This window comes from Marmota flaviventris, chromosome 1 (genome assembly GCF_047511675.1).
Source record: "Marmota flaviventris isolate mMarFla1 chromosome 1, mMarFla1.hap1, whole genome shotgun sequence".
NCBI classification, from domain to species: domain Eukaryota; kingdom Metazoa; phylum Chordata; class Mammalia; order Rodentia; family Sciuridae; genus Marmota; species Marmota flaviventris.
The window spans coordinates 136402998-136429799 of record NC_092498.1 but is presented as its reverse complement, the minus strand read 5'-3'; the positions used below and the strand labels follow the sequence as shown (position 1 = coordinate 136429799).

Below are 26802 nucleotides of genomic sequence, written 5' to 3'. Positions count from 1 at the left end.
GGCTTGGTCCCCAGGGTGGCAATACAGAGAGGTGACAAGACCTGCAGGAGGTAGGGCCTTAGGAGAAGTGTTTAGATCACTGAAAGTATGCCCCTGAAGGGGATTTGGGGACCGGAGTCCCAGTCTTACTCAATCTCTCTTTCCTGGTTCTATAGTAGTAAATTTTTTCTGTAAATAAGAAACTTTAAAGCCTTCTTTCTTCAGTAAAAAAAATGTACCTTAAGAAAAAGTCTTAATATTGTAAAAATGTCAACTTACATAAATTAATCTATAAAAAAAAAAAAAACACAACAGAACTTTCTGCTAACAATTACTATATCAGCAATCAAGGCAATGGAATTTATGGTACAGAATAGCTTCCCCAGAGCATGAAGCCCCACACAACCTGAGCACATTAGCTGCCCAGATAGACGAACAAGTGCCCAGTGTAAGGGCAATGACCCAACCAGATTCACAGCTTGCGGGGCTCTAAGTCACTGGTAAAGAGGCTTGAGAAAAACAGAAGAAATCACATTTGTACATTAATTCTAAGAACATAAAATAGTAAGGGCTTTTGGGGCTGCAATTTAGTAATACCTATTACATAAATATTAAATATTTATACTCTTTGCCAGGTACAGTGGCACACACTTATAATCCCAGTTACTCAGGAGGCTGAGGCAGGAGGATTCCAAGTCCAAGACCAGCCTGAGAAATTTAATGAGACCCTGTCTCAAAATAAAATAAAAAGGGATGGGTTGTAGCTGGGTGGTAGAGCACCCACCCCTGGGTTCAATCCCCAGTACCAAAAAAAAAAAAAAAAAAAAAACTCTTAATTCAAATTTTATTTCCAGGGGGGAAGAATGAGAGCCTATAAATGCCTATGATTAAATTAGGTATAATACATACATCCAAACAATATAATATCAAATAGTAGCAGCTTATTTGATTTAAATGAAGAACTATATTCCTTGCACAGAAATGCCTAAAATCCATAAAGGTTTATTATGAAATGATGTATGTATAGTGTGACTCCATTTTCCACTTTTAAATTTACATATTATAGATAAATCTAATATAATGTCAAACAAATGAATAAAGACACATAAAAAGCTTATGTTGGATGAACTACAGTTATTTGAGGTTCAAATGCAAGCAAAGTAAATCTTGTGAAGAATTTTTTCCCTTTTACAATATCAAAAGACCTTCATAAAAGTGTTGAGAACAAGAAAAACTCGCTACCAGATTCCTCGTAGAAGAGCTGCTCATAGAAAAATAAAACGTGTCACTTTAAAAACAAAAAGTTGATGAAGCTCCTCATATGGACATAAAGCTCAGAATTCACAGAGGAAAATACAGTCCCCAATGCAGACACAAACTGCTACAAGTTGGTCAAGTTTCTCAAAACACCTGACATTATAACCTTGAAATATCAAAGACACTAAAAAATGAAGAAAGACCCTCTCAAAAACATTCCAAGTAACAAGTTACCCTAGGGACTTCCAGTCTGCAAAGAGGTCTCTGAGAGTCAAACACAGCAGAGCCTCCACCCCAAGAAGCTCCTCATGCAGAACAGACTAAAGCAACCTCCAGCAGCAAGATCCAGAGAATGTTCACATGGACAAAGGGAAAACCGTAGCCAGAGGCTCAGTACTAGGATGCAGACAGGTCCGTGCCAAGCCCCTGCCAGCCCACATCAGCTCAACTCACCTCACCTCAAGCCCATTCTTTTTTTTCTTTCTTTTTTTTTTTTAGTTGTTGATAGACCTTTATTTAGTTATACATGGTGCTGAGAACCGAACCCAGTGCCTCATACATGCCAGGCAAGTGCGCTACAGCCCCAGCCCCTCGAGCCCATTCTTAACCCACACCATTTTTCCAGAAAGACATTCTCTCATAATCCCTTTCACCCTCACTTCCCACTGGGCAGGAGGAGAAGGCAGAACTCCCAGCCGACTGCCTTCCTGGAGGGTGCAGCGGGACCTCCTGTTGGGATCCTGTGGAGGCCACAGCAAACCTGATACAGAAACGCCCTTTTCTGCCAGTTCTGGTTCTGGTTCCATAGCAAGAGAAGCAGAAGTTACGAGGGCTGAAGGGTGTGAAGAAGACAGCCCCTGGCAGGAGCCCCAAGGGCACGGCAGGTGGCACTGGGGAAATTCTGGAGCAATCTAGAACCTCCCACAGCAATGCTGACTGTAGTGCCATTAGTATTCTGGTGATGGATTTTTCTCTTGGGGGGTGGGGGGATGAAACCCAGGGCCTCACACATTCCCACTAAACTACACCCCCAGCCCCAATTTTTTTTTTTAAATCATGAGAATTTCAAATCAAACATTTCATATTCTAAGTCTACTTTTAATTTTCAAGTCAAAATGTTTTCTGTTTCTATGTCTATAATCCAGCTACTCGGCTGAAGCAGGAGGATCACAAGATTGAGACCGAGTATGAGCAACTTAAGGAGGCCTTGTCTCAAAAATAAAAAAAAAATTAAAAGGGTGGGGATGTAGCTCTGTGGTAGGTCTCCCCCTCCCCCCGGAGTTCAATCCCCACTACCATTAAAAATAAAAACTCATTAAAGTGAAAAAAATACAAGAACTAGGAACAAAAGGACACAGGGATGCTGCACACATGACTCACCAACACTCGGTCTCCAATTTTGAGCTCTCGCTCTCCTTTCTTGACTGAGCCAGCCTCAGAAAGGTTGGAGATTGACTCGCTGGCAGTTTTCGTAAGGTTGCTGATCTGAGGCGTGGCTGGCGGTTCCTTGGCTCTTGGCTGGGAAGACTTATGGGGAATGTTTGAGGGTGTGGCTGAGGAGGACACCATGTTGGCTACAGACGTGGACAGAGGTGAAGCGGCTCTGGATGCCTGAGCTGTCTGCAGGCCATTGGCTTCGTCCTCTGTCTGCACCTTCCTGGTTAACTTTGAAGGTCGGGTAAAGATGCCTTTTAAAGGTTCACACTGGAAATACCGAACTCCTGCCACAGAACCATCGTTCTTGCCAATGGGTTCATCTAAAACGATCCCAGCCCACTGGCCTGGGGCAAACTGAGTCTCTCCAAGAAACTGGATGAATCCAGGCTTATTCCCATTCACCCAAACACGCTCTCCAACTCGAAAGTCATCCACAAACTCCTCTGGGGTCTCAGTGGAGGGAGCGCTCGAGGCTCTTTCACTAGATATCATTTTTTCTACCGGGGCTGCAGCTGAAAACAAATAAAGATCAGAAAAGATTGTTTTGTTTAATATTTATTTATTTTTTTAGTTATTGGCGGACACAACATCTTTGTTTGTATGTGGTGCTGAGGATCGAACCCGGGCTGCATGCATGCCAGGCGAGCGCGCTACCGCTTGAGCCACATCCCCAGCCCCAGAAAAGATTGTTTCATATTCAAGCACCAACTATTACCGTAATGGAAAACAAACAGTAAGAGCGACAGCAGGGGATGGGGCTGGGGCTCAGTGGCAGAGCGCTTGCCTAGCATGCGTGAGGCACTGAGTTCGATTCTCAGCACCACATACAAATAAAAACAAAGTAAAGGTATGAAGAAAAAAAAATAAAAACAGCAACAGGAGTAGCCTGTGACAGAAGAGTCCTGGCTTGACTTTTCTACTGCAAAAAGGCAGAGGACTGGCCCCATCACTTCACTTTCCAATGCTGTTAACATTCAGTGATGGAGTTTTTCATTTGTGATTAAGACTATAAGTCAAAGTAAGAGGAAATTAGTCCCTTGCCAGACCTATACTTACAGGTCTGACCTCATTTTTCACTCCACTTGCCCACCATACACAAATGCCCATACAGATCCATTGAGACAGGCTCTGTTCATACATTTGAGTAGCAATCAAAGCAGACAAAACAGGGACTACTTCACCACATAGATTCACATTTAGGCTTAAAGAAGGACAGGGTTCAGGGCTGCAGCTTACATCATTACTATTGAAAGACTACTACACCCTCTTCCTTTGATGACAGAGGTGGAAATCACAGCAAAGACAGCACCAGGTCCAACGCAATTTGCCTTTGTGCAATCGCTGCCCTAAAGATAGCAGTTAAGAGTTCTACAGAAATGTGATATCTGCAATGGAAACTCAGCCATGCAGCCATCCAACAGGAATCTATTAAATATTTAGTGTGATCTGGCAAAGTGGACGTTCTTAATCATTCTATCAGTTACCGGGCATATCATCATCTCAGGCTGTGACATGACCTTAGTTTAATTTCCTCAACTGTAAGAGGACAGGAACATCTCTCAAGGGCTTTTAAAATGAGAATTAAATGAAATAATGTGGGCTGGGGCTGTAGCTCAGTGGCAGAGCACTTGCCTAGCATGTGTGAGGCACTGGGTTTGATTCTCAGCACCACATAAAAAAATAAATAAAGGCACACTGTACATCTTCAACTACAAAAAAGACTTTAAAAAAATGAAATGATGTATTTATTCATTCTGCACATGCTCATCAAATTCCTGCTTCTGTGTGACTAGTGCCAAGTACTGCTCTATGCAGGGGACAAAGCAAAAAGAACATCATTTGTGTCCTTGCAGAGACCAGAGTCTAGAGGTGGGAAGGTGGCAATTCAACATTCAAGGTACTTGCAAGTGATCTAAGTGCTGTGGAGAAGATAGTGCCTTGGAAAGGGAAGTCAGGGAAGGCCTTTTGTAGGAGGTGACATCTGACAGATGCATAAACTACACAAAGTTAGGGATGTAACAGAACTGTCAGCAATAAATTTCTGTTGTTTATAAACCACCCAGCTAATGTACTTTCTTATATAGAAGCCTGAATGGATTGGGTCAGTTCATGTATGAGCTGTCTGGGAAGGTTCCCCTCCAATTACAGGTCAATTAGTATGTCATAAAACTTTTGGGCTAGAATATTGTTTTTTTCTCTAATCCCCACAGAGAAAGGCCTAAAGAGTTCAGGAAGACTCATGTGGAAGAATCAAAAGAAATACTTTAACATTTTGCGGTGCTAGGGATTCAACTCGGGGCCTTGCACAGGCTAGCAAACACTACTAATGAGCTACACCCCGAGCCCAAATTCTGTCTTTTACAATAACTTTTAATGATATGAAAGAAAATTTAATCAGCATAACCACACTTGGAAGACAAGGGGACCCATATTCTTAGCCCTGTCTTCCAGAGGCTGGAATGACCCTGAGGTTTTATAGAAAGGGAAGGAGAGCAAGGGCTGGGGGCGTATAGGTGGAGAATTTTTACAACTGCCCAAGTAGATGATCTTGATCAGGTGTGGTCTGTCCATCATGATCTCAGGTGGGACCTTGTCCCCAGTAAGAAAGTTACTCTTGCCTGGGAGACCAGACCTTATTCCTGGAGACCAAGCAGAGCAAAGGAGACTCCTGCAAAATGGAAGCAAAGATGCCAAGACTGTAATCCTGCTTTTAGCCACCCACTGGACATCTGCAGGCAAAAGTGCAGAGCCTTGAGTCTGTAAGTCCTTGTTTCAATCCTGCCTTTTGTCCACTCCTCAGTGCCGAGAGAACCAGGCTGTCAGCCAATCTGGCTTTGCAGCTTTCCACCACAGTGATATCTAATCTTTGAATAATGGCTAAAGCACGTAAGTGAAAAGGGTCAGATGATTAACCCTAAAAGTATAAGTACTATTACAAAGTACACAAAAGATAGAGTATGAAGATATCCAACTAAACAAATCATGTATAAATAAAACACTCCCTATAAAAAGTTCTGTGCGTATGGACTACTAAAAAACATATTTGGGAAAAAATCATTTTCTTGTTTCTACTTAAATAGAGGAACCCTTGTCTGAGCCTAGTTCTGCATTTTTTTTTGTAGGCATTGGTGGGGTTGTGGGTCAGGCAATCCTGACTAAGAGCCCTCTCCACAACTTCCAGCTTGACTGACTTTGGTAGGGTTGACACAAATGCACACCTCAAGTCACATTTAAAAGGTCCACAGTCTTTAATAATGCAGGTATCACTACTCTTTATGACTCTTCTGCCCTTGTGTTTGTACACTTGTCTTTGGTTACATCTTCCTGCTGGGTATTCAAGGCCAAGTCAGTGATCCCTATGTTGGCCGAAAATAAATGTCTTTCCTTTCTACTAATCAAAACTTTTTCAAATGTTTTCAAGAATATGAAAACTGGTTATACATATATATCCTTATAAACATAGATATATTTTTTTTGGGGGGGGGGGGGTACTGAGTATTTAACCCAGGCATGCTTTACCAGAGAGCTACATCCCCAGTCCTTTTTATTTTTTTTAATATCTAAGTTGCTGAGGCTGGCCTCGAACTTGTGATTCTCCAGCCTCAGCCTCCTGAACTGCTGGAATTACAGGTGTGCACTGGGAAGCACAACTATAAGGTTATCTCTTTAACATAAAAACGAAAATTAAAGTCTCATACAGGATAATTTATTTGCTATTGAAGAAAACAAAGTGTTACCAGCAGCAGGTGTCTTCAGGGCTGTGCTTCCCGGCTTGAGGATCTTGGTAGGGGCCTTCAGCCCGCTTGGCTTCAGCAGACTCATTGTCTTTGTGATTCAGTCTCTCTTCGCCTGTTGCCACTGTCTTTCCCCGACCATTGATAAAAGTGTGGGTGTTTCTATCATACAGTCAGTCTCTAGATTAAACCTGCACAGAGAAACAAAATAAATTCTTAATCTATAGGGGAAAATAAATAGAAACAATGTCTGTTATGAAAGTCACTTCATAGGCTAAGTTTCCCTCACATTCAATAATAAACCATCTTCACAATGAGTCCAGAACTGGTCACTAAAAACATGAAAATGCTGCTGAAATGAATTTAAAGGTGATTTATAGCAATATATTCACTTTGCTTTATATTATCTAGTATCACCAGTTCAGTAAAAGGCCTAAAACCATACAATTTATAAAAGAGAATTCAGAAAAATCTGCACCAAACTTAATGAGAGCAGGGGAAGGGAGTTTTTAGTTTTTATTACCATAGGCCTATATTAACTATTTTTAAGTCCACAGAATTATGCAATTAACAATATAAAATTACTTATATGTTAAAACAGAGGAGGGCCCAAACTCTGAAAGAAACAGCCTCATCTGGGAAGCAATGAAGTAAAATTATCTTTACTCTGCTTAGAGAAAAACACAATATGCTTTTTTCTTGGTATCCTGCCTATCTGGTACATTAGAGAGGTGCTCTGCCACTAAGCGACATCCTTTTTAATTTCAAAAGCAATGGGACCAAACTTTCCTAGTCTTTTCTGAATTTCGGGCCAGCCAGTGCAGGGGGAAAAAGAGCCACTTTCACTTAAGAATGTCAAGAAGCACTTAAGAAAGGAAAAAAAAAAAAAAAAAAAAGATCTTATCAAGAGTCAACCCATGGGGTTTGCCCAGTGGTAGAGCTCTTGCCTCACAAGTATGAGGCACTGGGTTCAATCTTCAGCACCACATAAAAAATAAATGAATAAATAAAGATGTTATGTCCGGGGCTGGGGATGTGGCTCAAGCGGTAGCGCGCTCGCCTGGCATGCGTGCGGCCCGGGGTTCGATCCTCAGCACCACATACAAACAAAGATGTTGTGTCTGCCGAAAACTAAAAAATAAATATTAAAAAAAAAAAGATGTTATGTCCATCTACAACTTAAAAAAAAAAAAAGAGAGAGTCAACACGTGGATGCAGGCCTTTTTAGAATTGAGAGGTCCAGCAGGTGCCCTGGCTTCACACTGCTGTGCATTGACCGTCTCAGAACAGCACCTGAGCAAGCCTAGCATGAGCTCTCTCTTTATTTCTTGAAAGAAGGATTGAGAAACTGGGGTATTCTTGGTGCTGGTGGTGGGAAGATACCTTCTCCATAGTGAACTATGTGCATCTTGCACTTAAGGAAAACAAATGTGTTGACCATGATGACAAGTAAGCTTTACAGACAAACTTAGAATTTTGGAAGACATATTCTTACAGTGAGCTTGACAGTTTCCCAATACTGACAACCTCTGGGATGAGATCAATTCTACTAACAAATGTAAGCTTTTTCTGGCACTGAGGACTAAACCCAGGGGCACTTTACTGCTGAGCTACATCCCCAGGCTCTTTTATTTTTTGTGACAAGGTCTTGCTAAACTGAAGAAGCTGGCCTTGAACTTGTACTCTTATGGCCTCTTTGTTTGTACTCTTCCAGTACCTTTTTGGTACTGGAGATTGAATCCAGAGGCGCTGTACCACTGAGGCACATCCCCAGCCCTTTCTTAAGTTTTTATTCTATTTTGAGGCAAGGTATCACTAAGTTGCTGAGGGCCTCGCTAATTTGCCCAGGCTTGTCTCAAACTCTTCCTGCCTCAGCCTCCCAAGTCCCTGGGAGGCTGCACCACTGTGACCAGTGACCAATTCATGTGATTTCTTAATGCTACACAATGAAATGTGCCCATATGTGAAAGATCTCCTGACTCAGAGAATTTTCTCCACCAGCAGTGCATATCCGTAGAAGGCTTTGCTTAGAGAAAGTAGTCACTCAAAGCACAAAGGAGGCCAATAGATTTTTTTCTGTTAACAATAAGAAAAGTTCATCTCATATCCATTTCAGATTCCACCTTTAAAAAAACTACAGCCTGGGATGGGGTTGTGGCTCATTGGTAGAGCGCTCACCTAGCATGTGCGAGGCCCTGGGTTCGATACTCAGCACCACATAAAAATAAATAAAATAAAGGCATTGTGTCCAACTACACCTAAAAAATATTTTTAAAAAACTATTAATTTTGTAGTAGTATCAAGGAAAAATCTCCATAATTACCTGAAAATCCTCTTAAAAATACTCTTTTCCTTTCCTACACATCTGTGTGGGCCATTTTTCTTCATACACTTGAACCAAAACAAATTATTGCTATAAATAAAATGCAGAAAAGATAAAAGAATCAAGTTGTCTTCTCTTAAGCAGATCATTAAACAGATTTGCAAAAAAGCAATACCATCTCCCCATAAGATTGTTTTAGAAAATAGTTATTCTCCATTTTAAAAATTATGTAACCTACTAGTTTATTGTTTTAAAAAAAATTTTAATACCTTTATTTTATTTATTTTTATGAGGTGCTGAGGATCGAACCCAGGGCCTCACACATGCTAATTGAGCTCTCTACTGCTGAGTCACAACCCCAGCCCTAGTTTATTATTTTTAATGAATTAATGTTTTAAATATCATTTTTACTCTCTAATATGGTAAATATCAATAGATATGAACTACATAACCGTTCTTTGGATATCTCATTCACTTTCTAGAATGCAGAGGGCCGAGCGATAGTGGTGCATGCCTGTAATTCCAGCAGCTCAGGAGGCTGAGGCAGGAGGATCATGAGTTCAAAGCCAATCTCAGCAATGGTGAGGCCCTAAGCAACTCAGTGAGACCCTGTCTCTAAACAAAATAGGGCTGGGATGTGGTTCAATCCCTGAGACACACAAAAAAAAAATGTAAAAAGGTCCTGAAAAAAATGTTTGTTTGGGCTTTGCATTTGGAGTCATAGAAGTTTAAAATCCATGTTTCCTTAGGGCTTCCCAAAGTATATGCCCCTAGTTCAGATACTTAAAGAACTGGGTACCACATGTGCAAGTTCAGTATTACCACTTTCAATCATTGTGGTTATGGCACTGAACTAGGGGCTGAGTAACAGAGGCCTGAATTATACAACCTATGGGAAAACCCGACGACATGTCCAGAGCAACAGGAACACCGGGTGCATCAACCCTGGGAATGTACATACATACATACATGGGTGATACTCTTCACAGGCAGCATCAGTTACCCAGGAGGACTTATCAGGAATGAAAGCCCCACACCACTGAAACAAACCACGGGGTGGGCCCAGCTTCATGAATTTTAACAAGCCCTTCTGATGATTTCAGTGCTAGCCTGAGAATCGCTGCTAAATTACTGATGAAGAAGTCATCTGAGGGGCTGGGGCTGTAGCTCTTGGCTGAGCCCTTGAAGTAGCATGTACAAGACCCTGGGTTTGATTCCCAGCACCACAAATAAATAAAAGATGACACTGGATATCCTTCAAGAAATATTACCCAATTTATTAAAAAGAAAGGAAAAAAAGAAGAAATAATCTTTCCTCAGTTTCATGGTGTGAATCACCACATGCCTGACTCTGCAGACCCTCTATGGTAGCCTTTCAGCTCCCCATCCTTGGAGCTTTTGTCTCAGGGATCCCCTCCGCCTCCTTGTTCTTTCTAGATGTGAACCCTCCTCCAGGGCAGACTCGCCCGCTCTGCAAAATCCACACCAATCCTCTCCACTGCTTATCCTCCCGTTCCCAGTCCTGAGGGTCGATGTTGTTCATAGCACCTACCTCACTTAGATGTTGCTGTGGTCTACAGATTCCACCAGACTATCAATCCCTTGGAAGAAACTGTACTTTGACCACCTTTGTATTTCCCACAGTACTTTATAAACAATGCTTACTAAATAAAATGAATAAAAAGACAGTCTCAACTGTTTAAATGACCCTACAAACCAGCTGAGGTGCACTTCGTATTTCTTTTTAAATTTTACTTGTTGCTCACTACAGATAGCATTAAAATAAATAAATATATATATATATATATATATATATATATATATATATATATATATATGACAGACAAAAGCACAAGGAATTTATGATGTAAACAAATAACTAAGACAACACAACTTATGAGAAATATCAAACTACAAGGCCGGATCTACACCTGGACTGGGACTGAAAGTGCATAGCATTGTACAGGGGATGGCAATTAGGATTTTTAGAAAGGCAGAGGAGCTAGGCAAGGTGGTGCACACCTATATACCAAGCAGCTCAGGAGGCTGTGGCAGGAGGATCACAAGTTTGAGCCCAGCCCCAGCAATTTAGCAAGAAAAAAGTTTTAAAAAGGGATATAGCTCAGTAGAAGAATACCTTCTGGTTCAATCTCCAATTACACACACACAGAGGAAAGTTTCAGAAAAGAGACACCAGAAGAAAGAGGCAATTCATAAAGCATGTAAATTAATAAGCTCAGTTGCACTAACATCAAGAGATTCGTGTAAGAAACCAAGTTAAAAAGGTAAATTGAAAGGAGACTCTAAAGAGATCCATTGAAGAAACTATGATCAATTTTGCTTGCCGTACACTTCAAATGAAAAACCTTCTTTAAGAGCCTACTGTACCAAATGAGAGCCACCCAGGGTTGACTTAAGCTCTATCTTACTTCACTACACTTCAGTCATCTCAACCTTCCCTTGTCAACCTGCCCAGATTGAAACTAAAAGTCAGCAGCCATCTTCCAGTGGCATGCCAAGTGAGTCCCAGGTTCAATCCAACCACAGGCACAGGTAGCAGCTGGGGGCTGCCAGGGCAGGTCTTAAATTTCAGGGAAGAAAAGTCCTGAGCAACAACATGCCATAAAGATTAGAGACCACTGAGCACAGAAGACAAACCTCAGCCTTTTATACCTTCAGAGCACAGCGCAGGGACCAGATATGCTACAATTTACCTTTCCTTTATAACTTCTGTTATCTTTCCATACATAAACTGTTCACCCTAATCTATCAGCCAGACTAAGACCCCAATATCCTACATCTGCACTGCCCAACAGGGCAGCCACTAGTTACACATGCTGTTTAAACTTTAACATGCAAGCAGGTGACACCTCTAATGCCACACACAGGACAATCTCCATCGTGGCAGAAAGTTCTATTTGATAGTACTGTGCCAGAATCACCCGTAAAGTGACCCCAGATGGCAGTGACCAGCTCAATCTCTCACTGCTCTTGACTGGACCTGGCTGAAAAGCACTACAAGCTCTTTCCAAAATCTGAATCAAAATACCTCAAAATATAAGGTTGTGCAACTACCTTGCAAGAATATATTCCAGACTCACAGCCCAATTATGGGAGTTCTAAATTTTAATGACCGTTATTACTACGATAAATGAATAACACCTCTCCATATGAAAAAACTTCTATTTTTAAGTCATCACACTGCTTTATAATCTCAATCTCCAAACAATAATATTGCAACATACACCTATACATCACCCCAATTCACACCACTGATTGATGGCATGATTACAGCTATTTTTTCAAGCCAAGAACTATTTGTAAAATGTTTATCTTTAGAACTTGGATCACTTCTAAACAGTTAGAAATAGCTATTATTCTCCTGTACACTCTCAGAGGGGAGAGGCAGGGAGAAGACCTGCGGAGCACCCACTAGGACCAGGGAGCAGAGCTCAGTTCCTGCCCCTCCTCTCCCTTCCCCTCCCAGCTCACTAAAGGGTCACACTTCTACCCCAAAGAAGGAAGCAGAGCTGCCAAACATCAAAACTGGAGGAATGGTTTGTTTTGTTTTTTCCTTCATGACCACAGGTCTATTTTAAGACACAAAGCCAGGCCTGACGTAAGCAAAATTTTAGAACTAGATTAATATCCCAAGCTTGTGATTTAACTCAGATCTGACCTAAATAACAGTGGCAAAGAGACAAGACACTTATCTGAGAGAAGCAAATAACCTTAGAAGGCCTACCCTCTGGGGTAGTTCCAAAAAAGAAGCATACTTTATAAATGCGTCAGCTTTCCATGAAGCTGGGATTCCAGGAAGAGAAACTACCACTCCACCCAACAAAAAGACAAGTTCCACCCTCTAAGAAGTCAGGTCTGGAGACCCTCCTCCAAGGTCCAGGCAGACTCCACAGCCTGCATACCCACCACCACCAGCCTCCGAGATGCCTCAAACAGGGAGGAAAATGCCAGTACGGCGAGCAGCCTTAAGGCTAGCCATGACCATTTCTAAGAACCCAGGCTCCTACTCTCCTCTCACTGCACATATCTGAAGAGGAAATTACATAAAACTCTGTCTTCTGTTCTCAACAAATTTTCAGAGGCTGGATATACAGTTCAAGACCATGGCCTTCTCAAAACATAGTGGGTCTGCTTACTGTATTTGCACTTTTTAATAAGCAATCCCCTATGACCTGTCTCCTGAACTGAGAATAGGGCTGTGGTGTAGCTCACGGCAGAGGCTCGCCTGACATGTGCGAGGCCCTGGTTCCATTCCTAGTGTGCAGAAAAAAACATAAACGTAAGAATATTCAAAACATTTCAATAAAGAAAGTATTTCTTGTAGCAGAGAAGAATGGGTTAGTAACCTGGACCCTGAAGGAAAAAAGTCAGAAACACAACTCTACTAATGAGTCCCAAAGTTTGGAGGTAAAGCCAGTGTCCACCTGACACCTCCTGCAAAGCACAAAGGGTAATCAGGGTTACTGCTGCCCCAGGAAACAACCACTTCGGGACCCTCTGGGACTGCTCCCCTTGGATCATACTTGCTACCAGTTCTGATCCTCTCAATGCCATCCTTCCACCGGAGACCTCGAAAAGGCTGTGGGAACTCAAAAGTGGAGTCATTCTGTTCTCCCCCCTGAGGGCACATGCTGAGGGCTGGAGTGGGGCTGGGTGGCAAAGCGCCAGTCTGGCATGCACAAGGCCCTGGGTTCCATTCCAGTACCACAAAAGAGACCGAAAAACCCTTAAAAAAAAAAAAAAGTATGCCTTAATCCTCAGATACGAGCCTTCTGAGTAGCTTATGAACCAATACCTTTTCTTCCAAGTCCAACTGAAATAGGTACAAACAACAAAGCAAATCAAAATAAAATGCTGGCAACTTTTCAATGTGATGTATCAGAATTTAGGTCTTTGGGTCAAAAATAATTTATACTACTGATAACCAAATCTCTTAACTTCAAATGGTCATTGCCTGGCACTGTCAGATACATTTTCACAGAACTAAAAATGTCATTATTTCAGTGACAAGTGATTGAAAATTACTAAGCAAATACAGTACCAACTACCCACAGACTCATTCACATAGTAAAAACACTTTGCTATTCAACTAAAATTTTCTGCTTTTAAAAATCCTACCTGAAGGCGCTTGTGTGGTCGCTGTGGAGGACTATGTTGTTACCGAACACTCTGCTCACCGGTACTCCAGGGGTTGGAAAAACTACACTAGGCAAAGAACTTGCATCAAGATCAGGACTGAAATACATTAATGTGGGTGATTTAGCTCAAGAAGGGCAGTTATATAATGGCTATGATGAAGAGTATGATTGTCCCATTTTAGATGAAGATAGAGTAGTTGATGAGTTAGAAAACCAAATGAGAGAAGGTGGAACTATTGTTGATTACCATGGTTGTGATTTCTTCCCTGAACGCTGGTTTCACATAGTTTTTGTGTTGAGAACAGATAACAGTGTATTGTACAAAAGACTTGAAACAAGGGGTTATGGTGAGAAGAAATTAAAAGATAACATTCAGTGTGAGATTTTTCAAGTTCTTTATGAAGAAGCCATAGCATCCTACAAAGAAGAAATTGTGCATCAACTGTCCAGCAATAAACCAGAAGATCTTGAAGATAATATAAATCAGATCCTGAAATGGATTGAGCAGTGGGTCAAAGATCATAACACTTGACCGGCCACTTTACAGTCACTCTTATTGACACCTTTCTACCCACTTCATAGAAATTGTCCACATATTATTAAAATTATTATTAAATAATATTATTAAAATCATGTTGCAGGCCTAGCAGGTGCATAATGTAAAGGTTTGTGCCTGGGTCTCTCTTTCTCCACATGAAAGCTAAACAATGTCTAATATGAACATAATATTAAAAGTAAAAATTGTCATTTAATGCTTTAATTACTAAATAATAAATGACCAAAGGAGTTGAAAAAAAAAAAAAAAATCCTACCTGAGCACAATGATTTTCTTACAATTACACAATCTCTTTCAGTAAAAGACAGACGACCTGGCATCCACATCTACTTTTTACATACAGAAGCTGCAGAAAGACAACACAAGTCTAGCACTGAGTCAAAGTGGTACCTCATGGTGTCTGTGGAATTGGACCAGCCTCAGATCACACCCTGGCAGAAGCTGGGCAACGTTTTGAACCACCTGGCTGTGACCTCATGTTGATGACCTCACAAACAGGAATTCTGATGATAGTCCGCCTCCAAGCTACTCTTCACTTTAAAGAGGAACCCGAGGATCTGTACCCCTGAACCTGGAGCTGCCGACCCAAGCAATGAACCTTCTTCCAGGACTTTATCCTACCACCATCATCTCCACTGCTGAGCAGGTGAGCAGAGAAAAGCGCAGGCACCTAGGAGTCTGCTCAGCACCCAGAACCCCGGCAGGGAGGCTTCGAGTTTGCAAGTTGCTATTTTGGTTCAGCTTCAACACTTTTTCTTTCCCTCTTAGAAAACCAAGCTTATTGAACAATTCTGAAAACTGAGTAAACTAAACTATAAACTTAAAATGTTGTCCTGACCCTACCACTCTAACAGAGCACTAATTCACCACCACCAATAGTTTACTCTACTTACCATGAAAAATGAGGATTAAGATTTGTCAGTTGGGCTGGGGTTGTAGCTAGAGCGCTTGGCCTGGCATGTGTGAAGCACTGGGTTCAATTCTCAGAACTACATATAAATAAATAAAGATCCATCAACAGTCTGGGGCTCAGAGGTAGAGTGCTTGCCTAGCATGTGTAAGGCACTGGGTTCAATCTTCAGCACCATATAAAATACATTGTGTCCACCTATAACTTAAAAAAAAAATTTTAATGTATAAATTGGACACAATGGCACACACCTATAATCCCAGTGACTTTGGGGCTAAGGTAGGAGAATCCCAAGTTCAAGGCCAGCCTCAGCAACCTAGGAAGACCCTGCTTCAAAAAAGGAGGGGGAGGGTGTGCTGGTGATTAGCTCAGACTTTAAGCATCCCTGAGTTCATTCAACAGTACCAAAAAAATTAAAAAAGGACTGTGAATGGTAGTCTAAGTGATAGAGCACCCTAAGTGATAGAGCACCCGGGGTTCAATCTCCAGTACCACAAAAATATAAAAAATGAAAAGAGCTAGGGATATTGCTCAGTGGTAGAATGCCACTGGGTTGAAGCCCTAGTACAGAAAGAAAAAAATCTTCAGTTGTAAGGAACTAAGGGTTACTAATAATTATCTCCAGTTGATGGGACTATTTGTAGTGTTTGTACCTTGGTGTTTTCTTGGGTCTTGAATTTTATTTAATGAACAGATAAAATTAATTTCATAAGGAGGAAAAAAATATGATAATTTCTGGGCCACTATACAATGGCTTCCTCAGGGAGGTATGGTAAGGACCTCTCCACCCAGGATGCAAACATATCATGGCAAAGCAGGCACCCAGGCCTGTGGTTCCTTCTGTTCCTGTGGCAGTTCAGACCCGCCCCAACAGAATGAGAAACTCACAAGCAGCATGAGCACTATGCTACATCTAGGCCCAGCCCACGCCCACAGGCAAGCCCCCACACCTCTTCCTCCCAGTGGCTTAATGAGACTCTCCCAGCATCCAGCAAGCAAGTGCTGAGGATGGCAGGATCCTAGGATGGGAGGTCTACAGCTCTGAATCATCATCCCCATTTCTCTTGGTCTGTCCCAGAACTAAAAATAAGCTTATCAGTTCAAGTTACTAAAATTAGTGGGGCTATTTGTTATAGCACCTTGCTCATCTTACCTAATACAGTGGTAAAGAGCACTTCGGTTAGAGCTTTCAGATCATCCTAAGTATACGACTCAAAGACATTAATTTTTAGGATAAGCATCCTCAAAATCCTCAGAGATAGAATTGTTTCATACCACAAAAAGCATAATAGTATGAATAATAAATGAAAGTACTCAATTTTCCTAAAAGCAAAAAGACATTTTACTGGCAATAGCAAAATACATTTGAAAAACATGGGAGTTTGATTATCATGCACTAAAATATTAAGACAGACTGATGATGGACCAAATACAAGTTGCGGATGGTGTTATTTTCTCTACTTCTGCACGTCTGAAACTTTCCACAATTAAGAGGTTTTTTAATTATAGATGATACATACTTTAGTAAAATCCAAACTCTTACATTCTACTGAACCCATGACACCCTTAGAAAAGTTTTAAGAAATTTACATAAAGAGGAGGCTCCTCAGAACAAGCAGGTCACAAAAACAAGCAAGGAGGACTAAGTTCTGCTCAAAACAAACAGCATTCTTCTTAATTCTTCCCTAATTTTTTTCTTCATTTTTTTTCTTATCTGATTTCTTATCTACTTTTTTAATCATGGATTTAAAAAAAAAAAAAAAAAAAGACAGCTAGCCTGGAAAATGAGACATCTGCATTTTGTCCCAGCTGATGATCTTAAACTCATTTAACCTGTTTCCAGACCACAGGGTTCTCATTTACAGCCTGAGGATATCAATCCATCAAGATCAGCTTCTAACTTCATCTTGTGTGATTCTACTAACCAGAAAATGAAAGGGAAGGGATCCAAAAGTGAAAGTGACTGTGGCTCTAACTTTGCCAAAGTAAAAATAACCAGCCACCAATGGAGGAACCCAAATCTGATTAAGGCCATCCAGAGCACAGCTAGGACCCTTCCCTGCCCTGGGCAAATCACACTTCTGCACATCAGCTCAGACCTTTGTGGAGGGTTCTACTTCTCCTCAGCAAAATGAAAACACTAAATCTTGAAATCCTGTAGAAAGCAGAGGAGAGTTGAAGGATTTGCAATGAATTTAACCTGCCAGGAGAGGGAGTTTAACACCATGTTTCCAGAACGCTGCACCTGGAAGCCCCAGGTTTCAACTCGGCCCTACTGGACAACCTAAAGGAAATTGAGCACCAGACAGGTTCGGTGACTTACCTAGAAATTGCTGCACTGAGAGCGCCCTTCTTCTACAAGAGGATACGCCATGAACCAGGGAAAGTTCTGAGAGCAATGGGGGTCTAGTTTGAGAAAAAGACGATCCTGGTGCTGATTTTCTAGTCAAACTTGAGAGAAAAATTGAAATGCTGTGTTCTAATATCATCTCACTGGGCTTGGGAGGTTCATTCACAGCTTAATCCTGTCCCCTGAAGTCATGGTTATGTAAGTGTCTGTTGGATGCTGTGTCACTTGCTGTCCCCTGCCCCCAACACAGGAGCTGCAGTGTAATCTGAGCTGCTGTCTCAAGCCACTGAAAACACACCATACTGGGTAGGATTCCAAAGTGACTGGTTTCCACTAAAGGCAAGTTAGTTTTTTCTTCTGTCTGATTCACAGTCATAGTTCTGTGTATATACAGGAAAGTCAAAACTGACAGACACTGTCATATTTTCTTCAATTCCTGAACAAAGGAAGGTCAAGTATTTCAACTTAACAGCCAACTATCAAAATCTAATCTAATCTAAGGGCTGGGGTTGTGGCTCAGTGGTAGAGTGCTCCCCTAGTATGGGTGAGGCCCTGGGTTCTATCCTCAGCACTACATAGAGATAAAGAAAAATAAACAAATAAGCCTGTAGTCTGCTTGGGGCCAATTTTAAAACATCTCCTCTCCTAGCTGAGTGGACCTAGGGCCAGCAGATAGGAAACACAGTCAGGCCTATCTTCCACGTGGGTGACCAAGTCCCATCCTCTGCTGCCCCATGCAGAACATCCCCATGCAAGGTTTTCAAGGGGACACAGGAAATGACTAAAGAATACAAGGAGACACAGCCCACAGCCTCAGTCTCTTCTGACTACCCTTCCTGCCGCTCTCTTCCTTCTCTGGACTGCTGCTCTCTTCCTTCTCTGGACTGCTCGGCCACTGCGCAGTTTTCTGTTGTTGAGAGATGAATCACAGGCTCTCCTGTTTGCATATCATGCTATGACTAAGTGCCTGTGGCCAGCGATGAGATGTGACTTGTCTTGGCATATAAGACAAGAGCCAAAAAGAGAGTATTTAGACCACGGGAAGAGTTCGAAAAGGTTCTAAACTGATTCAGCATCTAAATAAGAACTCAAAATGATGCCAAATGTTGCAATTTTCAAGTAAAGGAACCTAACCCACTGAGCACCTGATAAAGACAGCAGCATTACAGGGTTTCCCAAACCTGAAGCCTCTTTTAAAAAGTAGGCCAATGAAACTATAAGCAAACTGTTCAATTACTACCTCCAAAAGAACTGTCAGTCTCAATCAGGCACAGAGGTGCATGCCTGTAATGCCAGACACTCAGGAGGCTAAGCCAGGAGGATTAGAAGCTCAAGACCAATCAAGGAAAAATAGTGAGAAATTATCTCACAATAAAATTTAAAAAGGGTTGGGGATATAGCTTAGTGGTAAAGCACTAGTCTAGCATGCATGAGGCCCTGGATTCAATACTCAGTGCCTAAAAAAAAAAAAGTTAAGTCTCAGATTCCATGATTACATTTGTTGACATTGCTATACTTTCTAGAGCACTGTCCAATAGAAATATAACATGAGTCTATAGCCATTCCACCTTGAATGTACTTGATCTCCCCAATCTCAGAAGCAAAGCAGGATTGAGTCTGGTTGATACTTGGATGGGAGAAGTATAATGTGAGACAGAAGATTCAAAATTACTCATTTAACAACAATATTTTTAAAAATTAAAAAGAAACAGGTGAGCCAGACATGGTGACACACGCTTATAATTCCAGAAGCTCAGGAGGCTAAGAGGAGGATCATGAGTTCAAAAGCCAGCCTCAGCAACGGTGGGGCTGAGCAACTCAGTGAGACTGTCTCTAAATAAAATACAAAAAAGGGCTGGGGAGAGCTGGGGTTGTGGCTCAGGGGTAGAGTGCTTGCCTGGCATGCGTGGGGCTCTGGGTTCGATCCTCAGCACCACATAAATATAAAAAATGGAGAGATATTGAGTCCACCTAAAACTAAAAAATAAATATTAAAAAAAAAAAAGGGCTGAGGATGTAGCTCAGTGGTTGAGTGCCCCTGAGTTCAATCCCCAGTACCCCCAAAAAAAAAGAAACAGGTGAAATTAATTTTAATAATGTTATTTAACCTAATCTATTATTTCAAATGTAATCAATATAAATTAACAATAATTTACATTCTTCTTTTTACTGTGTAGGGACTGGGTTGTGGCTCAGTGGTAGAGTACTTGCCTAGCATGTGTGAGGCACTGGGTTCAATTCTCAGCACCATATAAAAAAAAAAATAAAAATATTATGTCCACCTACAACTAAAGAATAAAAAAAATCTACTGTGTATTTCATACTTACAGCACATCTCAATTTGGACTCACCACATTTCAAATACTCAAAAGATTCATGAGGCTTGTGGTCCACTGAATTGTACAACAAAGACCTAGAAAATTGTGTGTGTCTCCCCAGTACTGGGGGATCCAACCCAGGCAGGCACTCTACCACTAAGCCATACCCAACCTCTAGAATATACATTTAAAGCAGAAAATAAAAGCAGTTCCCCTCTTGGCATCAATAACAGCAATGCCAACCAGTCCAAGTCCCCTTGGGGATGTGACATTTGTCTTTCACACACCATTATACATACACGTGAGGGAAAGGGCAGAGGAATGAAAACTCTCAAATATATAAAACATAAATAATTGTTCTTAGGATTAAAAATGGGAGGAAAGGTACTCATAATAGGAGGAACTCTGATGTCTCTGTTTGACAGGTGGCACACAATGAATAAGAAGCCCTGCAGACAGCACAAGGCACTGCCCAGTGAAACTGAGAGCTCAGCACTAACAGTCTGAAAACACACCCACACAAAACTCAAGGCAAAACAGAGACCGAGTTATAGATGAAAAATGTAATGCTGGGGCTCAGTGGTAGAGCGCTCGCCTAGCATGCGTGAAACGCCATTCTGTCTATCTACAACTTAAAAAAAAAAAAAAAAATTTTTAATTTAATGCACCAGGAGGCAGCACCTCAAGTACCAGGAGCAGAATGAGCACTACCACACTGAGGCCAAATCCTGCTTGGCTGTGTCTATCTTTCTGAGTGCAGGAAACCACGCGCGTGAGAATATGTGGAAAAGACAGGCTTGGGGTCTACAGGGGAAGGTGTGAAGGATGTGGCTGCAGGGCCAATTATTTACCTCTTACTAATGTGGTATCCACACCCCCCAAACTTCGGTAAGTTGCCTTTGATTTAGAAATAGTCTACCAGCTATCATTTAAAATGTAAGATCCAGCCAGGAAGGATGGCGCACGCCTGTAATCCCAGAGACTCCGGAGGTTGCAGCAGGAGGATCACAAGTTAGTTAGAGATCAGCCTCAGCAACTTCAGGAGGCCCTAAGCAACTTAGCAAGACCCATCTCAAAATAAATAAATAAAAAGAGCTGGGGATGGGGCTTAGTGGTTAACTATCCTTGGGTTCAATACCTGGTACCTAATAATAATAATAATAATAAATAAACAAGTAAAATGTAAGATCCAGGGGCCAGGGAGTGTAACTACTTGTTTTGAACTGGAACTGAACCCAGGGCCTCCCCTAAGCCAGGCAAACACTCTACCACTGAGCTACATCCGCAGCCCTTTGAGACAGGGTCTTGATTAACTGCCCAGGCTGGCCTCAAATTCACAATCCCCCATGTCAGCCTCCCAAATAGCTGAATTATAGGCTTGTGCCATCAGTATAACTGCTTCATTGTCCCAATTTCTATTTAACATCTGGAAACTTGTTAGTCTTCCAAATGGAGATACAGAACACTCCCCGTGCAGTGAACACGTAAGTAAGAGTAGCCAAATGACATGGTAACACTGTGTGACTGAGCAGAGTGTCTGCCACAACAGTAATCCTATGAGCCAGAAGGTAAAGGCAGAAATGTAGAGGCGGGAGCACCCACTCTGGAGGATCTGGAGAATGCTTCCAAGTGATCAGCCAGTGAGAACGGATGGCAGGTGACGACGTAAAGCCATCTTAGCACATCTTTGCTCTGACCTCTCAGAAGCCTGCCCCTAAAACAAGGGAGATCGTGTGTGATGTCACCAAAGGCAGGTTAGGGCCTGGGGCCACTATAGAGCCACTGCTTCTAGTCAGTGTCACAGTGAGTGAGCCCAGCTAGAGAAAAGTAGATGACACTGAGCACAGAGCGCTCTGGCTTCAGCAACATCCAGGAGGCTGCATGAAGGACTGAGGTTGCATCTACCACTGTGGGACAAAGGGACACTGCAAACTGCCCCATTTCTTTATCCCTGCATCTCTAGCAAGAATATCACAAAGGAAAGTTACAGCCCCGTCAGAAACAAGCACACCCAAGGAGGGAAAGAAAACCACGTCCCAAAGTAGAGAGAAGCCACCTCCCCGGAGTGGCTCTCCCACAGGAGCATGCCTGACAGGTGAAGCAGCCTCTCTAGGTGGTTCAGGGAACACAGAAAGCTGAACAATTTCAGAGAATCTGGGTACAATGATGTTGTTAATAAACATCATGAAATACTGACATAGCAAGGTCTAAAATTTCTAAGTATATAGTCACGGAGCTAAGACTTGAACAAATGAACCAGAACTCCTACACAAAGTGAAAAATGAAATTAAGAAAACCACTGTTGTGTCAACATACCTTATATATAATCAGAGATATGATAAATTATGGTATAATGGTATATTAAGAATTGTAATGCAAAAATTTTTAAAAAAAGGAAAGAAAACCACTGTTCACTATTTAACTTTTTATACGAAGTGAAAATAGCAAGTTCTTGGTCTAGTTTGAAGAGGACCACCAAAGACCACCTGGCAAGAGAATGCTACAAGGATGGGAAGTTGCAAGGTTGAACAAGTTATCCTTCAACCACTTTTTTGTTTTGCTTTTGTTTGGTTGTTTCTTGGGGGGAAGGGTTGAATTCAGGGGCACTCTACCACTGAGCCACATCCCCAGTCCTTTATTAATTTTTATTCTGAGACAGGGTCATACTAAGTTTTTGAAGCAGGCCTCAGTTCCTGGGATTACAGGCATGCATCACTGCATCGGCTCCTTTAGCCAATTTTTTTTTTTTTTAAGAGAGAGAGAGAGAGAATTTTAATATTTATTTTTTAGTTCTGGGCGGACACAACATCTTAGTTTGTATGTGGTGCTGAGGATCGAACCCGGGCCGTACACATGCCAGGCGAACGCGCTACCGCTTGAGCTACATCCCCAGCCCATCCTTTAGCCAATTTTGATAAATTTACAGTTAACCCACAAGCTGAAGCCAGAGCTGGTAACTATGTTGTATAGTGCTAAATTTATACATATCAGATATTATTCTAAATCATGGCACAAAATAACAGGAGGGAAAAGGAGACATGGAGATGCATAGAAAACTAAAATGGTAAGATTACCATTTTAACTAAGTCCCTTAAAAGGAACTGAAATTACTAGGCCTAGTTGTATCTCCAAGAGCACAAGTTGCTTTTCCATGCTGAATATTTAACTCCTCATAAAATTACAAGTTCTTCTGACAACTGTTCATTAAAAATGTGCCCTTCAATAATGGCAAAACACTCCTACTCATATTAACTTTTTTCCCAATGGAAAAAATCTCACCAACTTAACCATGTGTCCCATGCCCATACTTCCACCCAGTTCCACTAGCTCCCCCTGGATTAACCCTATCTTTACCACATTCACTTGGGCCAACTCTGAAGAGCCAGGTGTCAGAGCACTTACAGCTAGCCTCAGGAACACGGTACTCATTGTCTTGAGGGGGATATCCTTATTAACTTGTGATCAGCATGCCTTTCACAGGGTAGGTTACTGAAATGTTTACTCAACAGTCTGTCCTTCTGTATTCCACTGTCAAGACTATTCATAGACACTGATACTACATCAGTCATCTCCAGCCTTTGTGTAACCCCTCGGAGTGTCCTGTCACATGTCATGGATACCTTTGCTGTTATCACCATGGACTCATAAGCAAAGCAGTCACTGAAATAGCAGAGTCAAAAAAAGTTAGTATGAGCTGGCACACACCTATAATCTCAGTGACTCGGGAGGCTGAGGATTGCAGGTTCAAGACCAGCCTTAGCAACTTAGCGAGACTCACTCAAAATTTAAAATAACAAGGAACTAAGGATGTTCCTCAGTGGTTGCTCTGGGTTTAATCCCCAATAGCAAAAAAAAATTAGCATGATCCCAGCAGCCACGGCTCTAGGTGTGTCTGTCTGGTGCTGGGGATTGAAGAAGAGCCTCTACATGCAAGGCAAGCGCTTCACGACTGAGTTACATGCCCAGCCCACTCTGGGTCTTCAGCCTCTGTCACCTTAATGAAGTAGGACCACTAGATCTAGTTTCACAGAGTTGCTTACATAAGTATTTAAGTATATTTCATGCATAACATGAAATTTTGAAAAAGGCTATAGACTCACACAGCTTTAAAATTAACAGGTTAAAAAAGCAAGCGCTTATCTCTAGCAAGGATAAAAGTACAAAAAATGAAAGATAAGTAAACAATGTACTGTTTGAAAAAAAAATCAATGTGGAGTTTGTTTAGAATTAAGGGATCAACCAAGCCAGTAAGGGTCAGAACTTTAAGTGAATCCATTCAAAAAATTTGCAAGGGGGTTTTACTTCCAATTTCTAACTGATAGTCTCCTTACAGAGCAACTTAGAAAATCAACCTGTCAACATTAAGTGTTTGTTAATCTGACAATAGACACTGATGATAAACAGTTTTACAACATCCTTCTATCAAAACCAGAAGTAGGCATAATCCTTTGAAAAATTATGTTTTTAGAACTTAAAGTGTGCATGACATAGTATAGGGTACAAGTTGTACCCAGAGTGGTTTAAAAAAGGAGGGGGAGAGAGTTGAAAACCAACCCCAGCAGAGCGCTGAGACATTAGACAATGTTTTTTAAAGATAGAACTCTCTGCTATGATGCAACTGCCTGCAATTATGAATGTCTGTGTACAACTCTGTTCGAGTGAGGATGTATTTCATATTTCCTATGACTTACACAAAAATAAGCAGTATTCCAAAGTTCTTCCATCTGCAAAGGAATTTTTTTTAAAGAAACAGCTGAATAATTTGAGCTATTTTGCTCATTTACACAACATTCTACAAAAGTCCTGTGACTCTGAAACTCTGATATGCATATCACTAACTTAGAGATAGATCTTAAAAGGGACAGAAATTACCAGGCCTGGTTATTATCTCCCAGAAGAACTTACTTAATAGGTCAGCAGCAGTCAATTATACTAATGTGCTTAATATAGCATATAAAATGTTGGAATCAAAAGAGAACTTGGCAATCTAGTTCAACTTCCTCATTTTACCACTGAGGAAACTGATTCTGAAAGTGAGATCACTTGGCAAGGTCACAGTTATCTAACAGTCTAGGACTAAAATCCCCATCTCCAGAAGAAAGACTCCTTACCCAAAAGCATGCTGACGAACAGAAGTTTCTCATCTGTTACAAACAGCAGCCAAAGAGTCACTCTCAAAGCACGAAAACTGGCTTCCCTTTCCAATCCCGCAAAGGAATAAAAGAAGGCATATTGGTGCTGCCCCGCCACAGCCAGACATGGCCCATACTTAGAAGTGGAGGCTTTCCAACTATTTGTTCTGAACAAGGAAAGGACACAGAAAACTCACAGAAGAACCAGGGACTTTCTTATTGGGGTTTATTCTTTTATAAAAGCTTTCTTGTTCTTACTTTGCAAATGAACAAACTTAATAGCTGCTGTAGGTCTTGACATCCAATGGAAAAAACAACCACATTTCCACTTTCACAATACCATAGAGCACCTGGCTGTTTCAAGAGATCAATCTATTAAACACTCACTAATCCATGAGATAACATCTAGGATGGTGGTTCGGAAACTGTCAGTAGGAACCAAGAATTGATTTCATCTATTTTGAAACCCACCTTCAATGTTGGTTATTCTCACTTTTTTTTTTTTAACTTTTAGTTGTAAATGGATACAATACCTTCATTTTGTTTTTATTTAGTTTTATGTGGTGCAGGGGATCAAAGCCGGTGCCTCACTCATGCAAGGGACGTGCTCTACCATTGAGCCACAACCCCAGCCAGCCCTCACCATTCTTTTTTTTCCCCCCCTTTGGCAAGAAGACACAAGGGATGACAGGCAAGAGAGAAAAGTTCTAATATTCACTGAGTTGTATGTACATTAATTCAAACTTGAGATCCTCCTGCCTCAGCCTCCCCAGTCATTGCAACTACAGGCATTTGCCACCATGCCAGGCCTATGTAAACTTCCATACAGACACCTGACATGTTCCATCACACTTTAGAAAGAAAAAACTCACATAATTAAATTGTGGGAAATAAAACTGACAATGCAAAAGGACTTGAAAGTTGGCAAAGCACAAGTTCTGTCATGAGGAGCAGGAGCTGCTTTTCCATGCTGAATGTTTGACTCCTAATAAATTACAAGTTATTTGCTGGCAACTGCTCATTAAAAATATGTACTTGGGGGGCTGGGGATGTGGCTCAAGCGGTAGCGCACTCACCTGGCATGCGTGCAGCCCAGGTTCCATCCTCAGCACCACATACAAACAAAAATGTTGTGTCTGGGGCTGGGATTGTGGCTCAGTGGCAGAGCACTCGCCTAGCATGCGCGGGGACCTGGGTTCAATCCTCAGCACCACATAAAAATAAATGAATGGAATAAAGGTATTCTGTCCAACTACAACTAAAAAAATAAATAAATAAATATTTTTTAAAAATGTTGTGTCTGCCAAAAGCTAAAAAATAAATATTAAAAAATTCTCTTTCTCTCTCACTCTCTCTCACAATAAATAAATAAATAAAATATGTCCTTGGGGCTGGGGTTGTGGCTCAGTGGTAGAGTGCTCACTTAGCATGCATGAGGAACCAGGTTCGATCCTCAGCACCATATAAATATAAAAAAAATAAAGATATTAAAAATATATATGTCCTTCAGGGTCTGGGGCTGTGGATCAGTGGTACAGTGCTTGCCTAGCACATGCAAGGACCTGGGTTCGATTCTCAGCACCACATAAAAATAAATAAATAAAAGTATTGTGTCCATCTACAACTAAAAATAAATAATTTTTTTTA

General features: G+C 41.3%; 2 protein-coding genes across 6 annotated transcripts in view; one reads left to right on the top strand and one right to left on the bottom strand.

The window, feature by feature from the left end:
• The window catches only part of Clip1 (CAP-Gly domain containing linker protein 1), a 117142-nt gene that overhangs the window by 81889 nt on the left and 8451 nt on the right, over window positions 1–26802 (bottom strand). For all 5 annotated transcript variants that reach the window (XM_071616455.1, XM_071616461.1, XM_071616467.1 and 2 more), the window contains exons 3-4: window positions 6411–6598; window positions 2617–3185 (exon numbers count right to left, since the gene is read on the bottom strand). In XM_071616455.1, coding sequence (XP_071472556.1) covers window positions 2617–3185; window positions 6411–6495 — 654 coding nt within the window. In that variant the 5' untranslated portion in view covers window positions 6496–6598. The remainder of the gene's footprint in view (window positions 1–2616; window positions 3186–6410; window positions 6599–26802) is intronic.
• On the top strand, window positions 13879–14522 carry LOC114079877 (adenylate kinase isoenzyme 6-like). The gene has a single exon (XM_027921339.2). It carries the CDS (start codon window positions 13903–13905, stop codon window positions 14419–14421), a length of 519 nt encoding a protein of 172 aa, XP_027777140.1. The 5' UTR covers window positions 13879–13902; the 3' UTR covers window positions 14422–14522.